This window comes from Apis cerana, linkage group LG7 (assembly GCF_029169275.1).
Source record: "Apis cerana isolate GH-2021 linkage group LG7, AcerK_1.0, whole genome shotgun sequence".
Classification (NCBI taxonomy): Eukaryota; Metazoa; Arthropoda; class Insecta; order Hymenoptera; family Apidae; genus Apis; species Apis cerana.
The window spans coordinates 4,189,552-4,203,323 of record NC_083858.1 but is presented as its reverse complement, the minus strand read 5'-3'; the positions used below and the strand labels follow the sequence as shown (position 1 = coordinate 4,203,323).

The 13,772-nt window shown below is 20.5% G+C and overlaps 1 protein-coding gene across 12 annotated transcripts in view; it reads left to right on the top strand.

Annotated features, from left to right (window-relative positions):
- The window catches only part of LOC108002523 (uncharacterized), a 315,743-nt gene that overhangs the window by 212,856 nt on the left and 89,115 nt on the right, over positions 1 to 13,772 (top strand). For 10 of the 12 annotated variants that reach the window (XM_062077705.1, XM_062077704.1, XM_062077710.1 and 7 more), the window contains one exon: positions 182 to 307. In XM_062077705.1, coding sequence (XP_061933689.1) covers positions 182 to 307 — 126 coding nt within the window. Of the gene's footprint in view, positions 1 to 181; positions 308 to 1,752; positions 1,896 to 13,772 lie in introns of those variants that run through there. The other 2 variants (XM_062077713.1, XM_062077711.1) reach the window with 1 other exon arrangement.

Below are 13,772 nucleotides of genomic sequence, written 5' to 3'. Positions count from 1 at the left end.
AATAATAATCACCAGAAAGTTAAGAAAAAAACTTGATATTTTCATTTTGAAAACATGTATTATCAGTGATACTTAAATCGTTAAAAGTAATTCTCATCGGTCCATCCAATCGGTTGCCGTGCCAACGGTCACGAGATCCACGGGTGTAAAGAGTAAATTCTCCGTCTAAATGGTGTTACAGGTGTGAGTCGTTACGGACTGTACTCGTTATTCCCTGGGGGTGGCGGGGGCAGTTACGTCGCAGCCACTCCCGCCACCCCTGGACCACCCACACCTGCACGAGCTTATCACGCGACAACACACAAGGGTAAGTTTACAACGATCTCTACTTATTTTATCCCCCTTGTTTAATCGTTCTCTTTCTCTTTTCCTCTTTGTTTTCTCTTATTCTTGTTGTAAGTCAAATTCCTCAATTGATCTTTTTACGACTTGTTAAGTATTATTTTTAGTGTACTAGTTTCGATAATTATATATCGATTTGGCAAAAATTAATTCGAATATTTAAAAAATTATATAATATTTAAATATTTTTGTTTAAATTTAATTGATAGAAAAATTATAATAATAAAAAAAATTTTTTATGATATAGATTTGTTTTAAACATATTATTATAATTTTAATATATTATTATAATTTGTAATAGAATGAAATCATTAATTTTTGTCTTTAAAAGGAATTTTCTTAATATATTTTTGTATAATTATTATTATTATTATTAATTTTATATTTTATATAAAATTTTATATAACAGTAATTACAAAAAATATGCATAGTAGAATCATTGTTAATCGAAAAAAATATTAAAAAATAAATTAGATTTTTTTATTACTTTATTATTATTTTATTCAGGTATTTCAAATATAATTATAATTATACCTGAAGTATAATTTATTTAATGGTTTACAAGTTTTTCTTGACAGTTGCATTGAACTAATCATTTTTCAATCATTCAATTTTTCACCTATATAAATTTTATGCAAATACTTGTACTTTTTTTCTTTTTATATTAAACGCTATTTTATTAAATAATAAATATTTAATGATTTGATTTTTGAATATTTCAAAAATTTATTTTTTTTTCAATATTTGTCAATTTTAGTTATTAATATTACATTCTTTTATATAATTCTAATACAAAAATATTAATATTTATATTGATTTCAAAAAACTTTGAATATAATATGGTAAATAGTATTAATGTCATTATGCTTTCGTTAAATTATACATGGTATCATATTATATTATATTCTAATTAAAATAATATTAATATATTATATATATAATAACGGTAAATATTCCATTTTTCAATCAAATATAATTTTAAGTTTTAATTTTAAATAAATAATAATTTTCTGTTTTAAAAATTAAAATAAATCAAAGTATTACAAGTGAAGGAAAAATGCTATTTAACGATTAAAGAATAATAAAATTGGAAAAACATACAAATATAATATTTAATTATAATAATAAATAATAATATAATAATAAAGTTTCCATTTGTAATTTATTACGTCACTTATACATCTATTTTCTACAATCATAATATTTATATTTTTATGTTCCATATGTTTTTGTATAAATTTGTTTTTTTCTTAATATGTCTTTTTCCAAAAACTTTTATTACCACGGTCTTCAGAATACTGTTGTACATTGTACTTTTCGTATACTATGAATACTCGTAGCCACTTGTCGTGAAAATTCGGATATTTACGGATTCCATCGGCTTAGATCGTCGACATTTTGTTCATTGTTCGTGACCAGTCGGATTCGCACCTCTGTTGTGATTGGATGTGTGTTGTCCATGCTCTTGTGTTATTATGTATATGGTGTTTGTGCTCTTGGTCAACTATATTTCCGGCTGTTGCGCTCTTCGAACCGTTTCGTGACTTGCGTATGTACGTATAAAAACTTACAATGTTTTTATTTATTTAGACTATTTTCATGTTTCTTTTATCACATGTTTCATTTTTTTTATTATATCATTGAATTGCAATGTATGGAAAATATACTTTATCAATAATATTTATTATTTCATATTTTAATTTGTACAACAGATGTTTTTGATTAATATTAGCTAAATATATATATTCACTTTTATTAATATAAATAATATTATTAATATTAAATAATATTATATATTTATAATAATTATAATTAGAGTAATAGAATAAATAATTAACATTAATAAAATAATAATATATTAAATTATCAAAATCGAATCTTTTAAGTTTTTATCTAAAGCTGGAATAATTTTAATTAATGATTAACTTAATTGTAATAGCTTTAAAAATACTTAACTTAGAAGTTATATAATGAAATATTAATATTTAATTCAAATTTAATTTTTAATATCAATAAAGTAAATAAATAATAAAACAAAATTTATTTTTCATTTTTCAAATAGAATAAAAATATAATTTCTTAATCTTATTTGAATATGAATATCGTACTAATCCTAGATTAAAAGATCAATATATATCTATTCATTATTAATATTTGAACATTGCTCTATCTCTAAATTTATTACCTTCTATATTATAAAATTATATAAATATCTTGTTATTTACAATATATGAAAATATAAATAAATAATTACATCTATAATATATTTAATCTAAAATATAAAAAAATTTGTACATTAAATTGTATAACAAATTTTATAATTATTTATAATTTCTAATTAAATTTTATGAAACTTATATTTTTCTATAAAATAAAATATTTCTTTTTTTTTAAATTTTCCAATATTAATAAGATATTATAAAAATATAACATTCTTTGTTTAAATTTTATAAATAAATATTCATTCATCAATTTATTTTCATATCATAAACTACACAATATTTAAATAATCGTTTTGCATATAATATAATAAAAAAGATAGAACCATGTTCGAATATTAATATAAATAACTATATATTATATCTGCTTGTAATTATCTTTGTGCTAATTTAATGATCAATAAGTTTTAAATATTTCAAAAACAGATACTAATAAATTAATTGCTATATAAATACATATAATTTTTGGCATCTGATTGTTTGCGGATAATATATATAGACAATGATGTATTCACATCTAATAATCTTTATTTTAATCGTCTTTAATCTTTAAATCATTTTATGTTGTAATTTACAAGATATATCTGTTTTCCCATATATAGAAAAAAAAACAAAGAATTATTAAACAATTGCAGAAATGTAGATTTTTAATCAAAGTCTTATTCGTATGGAAATAATTTTTTTAAAAAATTAAATCTAAATAATTTCGAATTTAAAAATTTTGTAAGAATGAGAGAATGTCTAAAAATAATTTTGAAATCATATTACAAAAAGTTGGTCCGAAAATAGGAAAAAGATATTAATTTTCATTTCAATTCTTGTTTCTATAAGATTACTTCTAACATTAAGATATTTACAAAAAATAGATTAATATTTTATTTGCATATATGCTTTTTTTTCATCGTTTGTCTATAGATATTGACTCTTGTTTTTTAATCAAAGATAAAATTTGTCCAGTCTGTCTTGAGTAGACAGTCTTTGTTTTGTTTTCAATTATTTGTGTCCGCGGATAATGTATGCGAATTGTTTCCATATGTCTATGGATAATCTTCGGATTTATCTTTCATAGAAATTTAGATGAGACTTTATAATCTTAATTCGATGATCATAGATTATATATATTATTCATTATTTCATCGTTTTTATAACTCAAAAATCACACTATTCCAGTAAAGGTTCTGATCATCTGATCAATTTCTACGAAGTACTACTTTTGCCATATTTGCAAAAAAAATTATATTGAATTTTGTATATAGATTTCTATTTCTGAGATGCATTTATTTCCTCATTATTTCCTGTTTTAAACAATTTTTCAAACTTTAAAAACTTTTATTCATTTTCTCTTGCATTGTTCTCATATAAATGCCGTCATTTATATTATATATTTTCATCGATTTTTTCGCATGCAATAATTTCCATATTATATGAATTTCTTAAATTTTTATTTTACTTTATTTTATTTTATATTTTATTTTATATTTTATTATATATTAATTATTGATAATTATTTTTGAAAACAATAAAATGAATGAAAATGATTTAAAAAAATTAATCTTATACATTACATATATAATATTTAATTTATTTATTTTATTATATAATATTTAAGATAAAAAATTGAAAATATTTTCTGTTTTGTCTAATTTCAAGTTTTAAAAAATTTAATAAAAGAATTATTAGTTTCGTCCATTGTAATTTATAACTTTGTAATATTTTCAAAAGATTTTGAAAAGAAAAGATAATGATGTTTTAATTAAATTTTTAATTAACTCTCATTCTAATAACTCTCATAAAAAATAAATATTTCAATTATATTTCTTTTTCATGCTTATTCATAAAAAATTATTTCACAAAAAACTTAACTCATGTTTAAAAATTTTATCTTATAACATACTATAATAAATATGTTTAAAAATTTTTATTTTTATTTTTTTCTTGAAAAACTGCCAAATTTTTTATGTTTATACTTTATTAACTTATTACTTCTAAATGAACATATTAATTTTAAAAATTATATCAAAGAAAAATATATGGATTTCAAGATAAAAAAAATCGGTTGGTTTTAATATCTGCAATTTTCTAAAAAATTTTCTTTGTAATATATAATGAAAAATATATATATATATATATATTGAATAATTTCTTTAAAAAATTACGTTTTTATTAATTGTAATTATTGAAATTTAATATTATTATTATTTACAGTTATCTAATTTTTTAATTTGATACTATTATCAAATAATGTTACACTTAATTTTATCAAAAAAAAAAAAAAAAGAAACAAATAATCTAAATATAATAGCTGAGTTATAAAGTATTATTATCAGCTGATTAATATTAATTAAATTAAATCTGACAAAACTAGACACTTGTTATTTTAAAAAATGTTATGATTTGTATTATGTATTTGTATTATGTATTATTTTGCAAAATAATATTACATTTGTCGTGTGAATTAAATTTCTACTAAATGATTTCATAAATGACGGATCATTTTCAAAGAGTATAGATATTTATATTAATGACAAAGAATCATGATATAAACATTTGATATATTTGAATCATTGTATCTAAAATTTTCTAGCTATCAAAAAAAATATCAAAAATATTTATTCGATCTAGAATCTTATAATAAGTTATATTTCGGAAAGAATTGGTGTCAATACAATTCGATTTGTAATTTTATATCTATTATTATTTTAAACTTGTTATTTTTATTTTTGATTCTTGTTTCTTACATTTGATCAGTATAATATGTATAATCTTTTAATTTTAAGATTTTATTTTTCTTGATTCTATTTAATTTTTTTTTATTTCTATTGACTAATCTTTTTACTATCATCATTCATCAGAAAAAAGTCATAATTTTAATTTAAAATGTGTCGTCTAATGATAAGTATATATAATTTTTGTCAATTGAAAAGAAAATTTAAAATAATCAAACATGATATGTTGCAATGCCAAATAAAAATAGTTTATTATTATCAGTAATATATAAAAATATTTCTAATATAATGTAAGTAAATAAAATATTATGCATTTATAAAAAAAATTTAAAATGCAATATATATTCGTTTCGATATTTTTATATTATTGATTATATATTATTGATAAAATTATATTATATTATATTATTATTGTGATATTTAGACAATTTGATATTATGATATCATAATATGTATTGATAGCAAAATGTCGATTTTTAATCATTTGATATATTATGAATCTTCAAATAAGTGTTTAAATACAAAAAATTATTGAAAAAAATCATCAATTTTTTAATCTATCACTTTTTAGTCATATAATTGTCCAATATTGATGAATTTTTATTTTATCTCCATTTATATAACATATTATATTAATTGTTTACTAAAAAAAAAAGCGTTAATATCTAATGGACAAAATGAAAAAATGATCGATAGACGACTCTCTTTTAATTAATATACAATATCAGGATCGATTAAGAAGTGAGAAAATCGATAATTATTAAGCGAATGCGGGCGTCTCTATCGCAACGCGAAACGAAAAGATCGATCGTTTCCGGGGAAATAAATTTGAGTGGCGAGAAGGCCAGCTGTTCCAATGGCGCTGCGCCGATAGCCTCAATACGTCGATGCTTGTATAGAAGTCTCGGGAGACGCGACTCTTGAAACACGTGCGTGGTAATAATTTGTCCGGTGAGAGATGTGATCTAAATGAAATAATATTCACAAGACATTAATGATTGTCGGATCGCGCATCACCTGCTGCAGCTGCTTACGAATAATGGGAAATTTTGAGAGGAAATTAAGGTTAACCGAGGGAAACGCGGTTTCAATTGTGCAAATGTATAAATTCGCGAGGTCATTGCCTTCATTTTTTGCTCACTTTGAATTTTGATACAGGATACATTCTCTTTAACTGTGTCTTTAATTGTGTCCCACTCGGTTTGTGTGTATGTGATTGAGATACAAATTTCTTTTATTTTAAATAATTTTCCATAATTTTAAAACAAATAATGTGAATAAATAAATATGAAATACTTTGTTTTATTTGTTAAAATTTATTTATCTTACGAAATGAAAAATTTGATTAAATATTTATTTAAAATTTATATATAATAATTATAGATATATAAAAATATATAATAGAATCGGGAATATATATATATAATAATTGCATGTAATTTTAATTAAATTAATTCATAGGTACTTAAATACATGAAAATTCTATAATATATAATATATATTATATATTATTATATTCTATAATATATATAATATATATATAGTTAAAAAATGAATTTTAATATGTTCAAGTTGAATTTCTGTTTGTCATAATTTTATTATATTTTACATGAAGAAAAATTTTTTAATAAATTTTTAAAATATTTATCATATTGATTATGAAAATTATATTATAGTATAATTATAGTATAATTAAACAAAATAAATTTGATACATTTGAGTCATTATATGCAAAATTTTATTATTACGATTAAATGTTAACGTAGCATTTTAATGAAATTTCTTTGTTAGTTATGGCGCTGATTTATTGGTAATTATAAAATATTTTTATATAATATTGTAATATTAATGATCATATTAGAATATATAAAATTAATTCCAATAATTAGTGCTGTTCGATAGTATTATCAAATGTTATTATATTAATTTTCAAAATTATTGTAATATCAAAAACATTGCGATTTTTTATTTTTATTTATAATTTATTTTATTAATTTTATTATTACTTTTAATGTTATTATTAAATATATAATATTATTTATATAATAAAAATATAAATAATAATATAAATTAATTATATGATATTAATATATTATATTATATTATATTATTATTATTATTATTATTATTAATTTGTTTCATTATATGAGAAACATATTATTTATATTGATGTTTATAAAGTTAAATTATAATTCCTAAAATAAATAATTTCGAGTTTTATATCTATTGAAATAATAATTATAAGTATTTTTCTAGAGATCCAATTATTTTATTTAATTTAATATAAAAGAATTCATTTGCACACATCAAATATTTATATAAATTGGCATAACAAAAATTAATTAAAAAAATATTTCTAAACACAAAAAAAAATAAAACAATATGCATGTATAAAGCAAATTATTAAAATAGAAGATATATGTTAAAAAAATAAGTTCCAGAAATAGTTTTTTTTCATGAATGATAATAGAATTAATTAAACTTTTATAAATTAGATCAGATGTTTTAAATGAAAATCTTTTATATCTTTTATATTTACATCTATATTGCTTCTTTTTATTTAATTTTTATTTATAATTTTTATTTTTTATTTTGAAATTTATTTCATTTTGAAGAAATTGTAAAATGTTTTATTTTTGCGGTGAAATAAGTATTAAAGAGCATATAAATATGAAAGAATAGAGATATATCTAGATTGTTAAACACACATAGTAAACATATAAAACTCATTTAATGAATACAACAAAATAATTTTTTTATAGTTCTTTCAAGAAAGAAAAAGAAAAGGATATTAAAAAATAATTTAAACATTCATTTAAATTTTCTATATTTTAGATTTTTTTTATGATTCAATATTTTAAATTTAAATATCTTATTTTTACACTGATCATATACCATTTGATATTGATAAATTTTTTGTCAGAAGAAAATAACATTTTACAGTAAATATTTAAAGTAATTTCAAATTTTTTATATTATGAATTATAATATTTGTATATGTGTATTTGTTTTGAAAATTTTTAGTATTTTAAATATTTACAAAAATATACATGTATATAATGAAATATCGATTATCCGAATGTGAATTGTTTAAAATCTAGTTATTCAAAATCGATTATCGAAAAAATTAACAACTATAAAATAGCATATCTACCTTTTTGTATTCTAGAATATATATTTTGGAACGATTATATATTACAAAAGAAAATTATTAAATATAAACTTTTAATTAAAAATAATCATACTTTTAATTTAAATAATCACTATTATATGAAAATTTACTTTTTACAAATTTCAGTAATCAGCTATATGAATTCTTCTTTTGCCAATAAAAAAAAATTATTTTCTCTATTATTATACTTACGTTTCAAATTTTTTTGAATTTATTAAAAACTATCATCTCTGAGATATAATTATATCCAATTATATTTTATTATCAGTATTATTCGAAATCATTAAAAAAAATAAAAAGCAGATTTGAAATCAATTAATTAAAATTGTATTAATTATATTATATTAATTGTCATATTGACCTGCAACCAAAAATCGTAATCTTCTAAGATAGTTCCTACCTGGCTCCGAGAATCGTTTCATGGAGGGGGCCCTCTCAGCATTTTTTTTCACCTCGAAAGGTCTCCCTCAGCGGGACTGGCCTTTCACGGGGCCCCCTCCCAGTTCGCACAATGGCGCAATTATGCAATTAAAGCTGGTGAATGAAGGGGCCCGATGGTGGGTAGGCGTAAGGGGACGAAAATGCTCAGCTAAATAGAATTCCATCGCAACGTGCATGTTCCCCATATCCTGACTGGTTCGTCATGCGCCACGAGGGAGAAAGATTACGAATTTCTCACTGAAATATCATAAGAAAAAGAGACAGACAAGAATAAACAGAGGAGAGGCTGAAAGTCGCAAGGTGACAAGGATAGCAAGCTTCGTCTTTCCACTCTCTACCTCCTTCACCCCTAACGACCTCATTGTTCGAGGTGTAATCCAAAACGCCGTTCGCAAAGATCGTGTATCCGAAAAAAAAAACGATAAGGTTTTCGAAATGGGGGCAAGAGTAAAAGAGAGACGGGACAAATTTGTTGGTTGCAGGAAGAATTACCAAAAGAGAAAAGAGATGAGCTGGAACGGTATACTGGCAGAAATAAGACTCGAGAACGTGGCTCGATTCCTTCTTAACTGGCCCGTTGTCTAAAATCGAATCTCGAGCCGCGGGCAAGATTTCAATTATCCCCGCCCGCAATTCAAATCCACGCGAGAGTTCACCTCGCATCGCGTGGCAAGAACGCATGCGCCTTCTCGTCATACTTTTCAAGCAGATCGTTTGAAAGTCTATGAGTGGAATCGAATGGGTTCGCGATTTTGTTTTGGAGGGGATAAATGTTATTGGGTTTAGTCTTTGGATTTATGGGAGATAATGATTTCTTCGGTTGAATTTAGGATTGTTGTAGACAATCGTGTTTTTTGCAGGATTATTAGATAATATCTATAAATAATATTGTCTTAATGAAAATATTGAAATCAGATTTGAATAAATTTTATTTGAAATAAAAGATCTTTATCCTCCTTTATAAAAGAAATGTTTCGGAATAAAAAATAAATAGTAATAATAATAAATTACTTTAATTATTATTTTATTACATTATGTATTTATTGCAAGAATAACATAATAAAAATAATTCTTTTTGGAATTAAGAATTGAATAAATTTTTTTTAAATAATTTTTGCGAAACAAATTATTTCAATCATTTTATATTATTATTTCATTATTAATTTAATTATTATTAATTTAATATGAAATTATATAAGTTTTTTTTTTTAATTAAATGAAGGACAAATAATTAAATGTTTATAAGTTTAATATAATATAAAAATTTAATATTTTTTATTAATAATTTTTATATCTTTTTTGTTCACGCTGCAAATCTTTAACAGAACGAACAGGTAAGTGAATAGTGGACATTCAGAAGTATTATTATGTTGAATTGCTAAGATAAAATATCTATTAAATGATTAATAGGATGAAATAAATATTTTGTAAAATAGAATTTCAAATGATATCAGACTTTTTTCTTTTATGCAATATTATAAAACTAGTTATTGTAATTAAAATTTTATACTATTGTATAAAATTGTAATACTATTGTATTGTTTATGTAATACTATTGTAATTAAAATTTTTTTTTCAAATCAAATGATTTCTAAATATTAAAATACACAGAAAATAAATTATAAATAAATTTTGAAATTACTTGAGATTTTTAAAAAAAAAAGATAATATGGATTATATGAATTACAAGGAAAAAACTTATTATATTTTTTTATTAGATATGTTTTTATTATTAATATAATTATTATTTTATATCAAATAAAAATAATATATACGGAATATCTATATTTCTATAAAAAGTTATTTTTATTTATATTATATAGTTAAATTGGTCTGTAATTTATCAACTCTTATTTATCATTTCACTTGAATCTCAGTTCGTAAGCATTGTGATCTAATATTATAAATTATATGTTTGAAATTTTCATTATTCAGTTCAAAATTTTATTCCTCTTGAGAAATTCTGCTACATTTAGTTTTCTTTTAATTTATGTAATTCCAAAAAATATAAAAATATAATGATTATATATATATATATATATTTGTGCATTTTTTTTTAACATAAAAAATATTTTCAATATGTATATTCGAATGAATATTATTGCTTTTATATTATAATATTTAAACATATATTAAATTGCAATTAAGAAATAAAAATTCTAGTTTAATATGTTAAATATATTAAATATTCTGTGGAAAATATTCTATATTTTTATAATTATTTAAAGATTGACGATTTTTGGCAATTGTAATTCATATTATTTATAAAAATATTTATATAAATATTAAACATAATCTTCTTTATATCTAATAAATTTATTCTTAATCTTCTAAATAAAAAAAATGAGTTAATTCATCATTTTTTATCGTTAGATTTAATAATTTTTTATTTTTCTAGATTTTTTATTTTTTTGAAATATTATATAATTTTTATTAAATATATTTTGTTTCATATTTATATTTATAAATATTCATAATAATTTAAGTGAAATTGTCTCGAATAATTTTTAATTTCTTAATTATTGAGGAATAATTAAAGAATAAAATAACTAAAAATAAGAGTAATAAAGAGGTTAAATTTCTCAAAAGCAATCATTCTAATACTATTATTCAAAAATTCTCTATATTATAAGTATTTTTTTTCTCAAATCTAATAGCTGAAAATCGTAAAAATTCTCGAAAATCGAATCACTATAAAACAATCTTTGATTCTTCTAGAATCCAAACAAATTATTTCAAAGCGATTTTTTTACTTTCCAATCAGAAAAATTATTCAATATAGAAGTAAAAGAAAAAAAAAACTCGGCACATTTCCCTTTATTCAATTTTCATCCTCTACTTCCTCTATCTGTTTCTCTTCAACATTCTGCGCGAGTGTTGCGTTCGATTTAAATGAATTTGCATAGATTTTCCATTTATCAGTCTGACCGGTCATTTATTGCATATTTATCGAAAGCAGCAAAGAACTAATGCGATAAATTTTAATAAGCTTATAGGAATACGCATCACACGTTGACTTTAATATTTATATAAGTATATAGAGACGATAAGTGTGGATGGTCTGATCCTTTAGGAAATCAGAAAATGCAACCGTCTAGAGATAAATGAGAAATAACGGAATCTAGGCTGCTTGCAGATACGAAGACGCAAACATTATCGAGAAAAGATCTAAATGATTGATTTACGATCGAAACTCAAAGTTGAAGTCGAAGTCAAGTTGTTAGAATTGCATTTCTATTCAGTTATTATCTTTTTGTTCATTTCTTTTTTATTTTTCTTTTTTTTTTTTATTTGTTTGAGAAAATCATGTCTTTTGCTTTTTACTGGTAAGAATAAAAGAGTCTCGATGGAATTTCATTGATGGTTTTAAAAGTTAGCGGCAAGTACCTTTTATTGGCTGTCATTTGCATTGATGCGGTGAAATGGAATTAAGCGATATTGATTTAGCGTTGTTATTTATGAATTATATGAATTAATTTGAATATGTAATAATTTAGTTTGACTTAGGATTAATTGGAAAATTCTAGTGTTCTTTTTTTTAAATTATTAAATTATTAAATGAAAATTAATTAAAATAATCAGAAAATAATTAAAAATGTATTTATATAAATGAATATGTATTTGATTTGAATTTATTTAAAAGAAAAATAACATTCTAAAGCAATAATAAAATTTAATATTTTAATGTTTGGAAATATTTGTTAATAATATTACTTACAATTAAATCTTTTTTATTAATTATACCTTTTTTAAAAATTTAATTTTATTCAATTTTATTTAGAAAACTTTAGTTAAAAATTTTATAATAAAAAAATATAATTCTTTTCTAAACTTTTTATCTATTTTGATCGATATTTTATAATTAATTAATTTGTAATATATGTATTAGATTTGAAAAAATTATTTTTAATTATAATAAAGTAAACAATTTCAAGAAAATTTTCATCTTATTAGAATAGTATTTTATTAATAAAATTTTGTATCTTCGTTTAAACTTAGAAATTAAATTAGATTAAGCAGTTATGATAATCGGATAACGAATTATATTAATTTATTTTATGATTTTCAAATAATTTTGCATACAAATATTAAAAATTAAATTGAAAATTCATAATATATTAAAAAATAGAGATTTGAAATTGATATATATTAATATATGCTGTAATATCAAGTTGTCGATGACTTATTAGTAAATAATATCAAAAATATCGAAATTATTCGAATAAATATTTAATCTTATATTTAATGGATATTTAATAAATACATAGGAATTGAAAAGAATCTAAAAAAATAAAAAATAATTGAATCAAGACTATAATATATTTATTAACTTAAAAAACAAGAATATAGAATAAAAATATTACGTTAATAAAAAAATAATAAAAATAATAGTACATAATAGTACTTTAAAATATTAATTGAAATAAATTGCAAATATATAAATAATTATAAATAATTCTTTTCAAATTATGAAAATATTTTGATTAAGATTGAATTTGAAAGATTTGAAATGATTAAATAAATATCATTTCTTTTCACAATTAGAGAACAATTTATCTTTGTAATGCCATGCTTTTTTTTATTTAATATAATAATTAATATTGCGAAAAAAATCACGCATTATTACATTACTATAAAATTAAAATGTTTCTGTTTTTAATTACTGTTATTATATGAATTTAAAAAATTTAAGATAATAAATATAAACTATCCTTAAAAAAAATTGCCTCATACTTTCAAAAATTATAAACATATATATTATTAAATATAATTTAGAAAAATCGATATCGAATTACAAGATAAATCTTGAGATTTAACCTGAGAATTGTTTCCATTTAAATTTCAATAATAAAATTATGTTTAAATAAATTA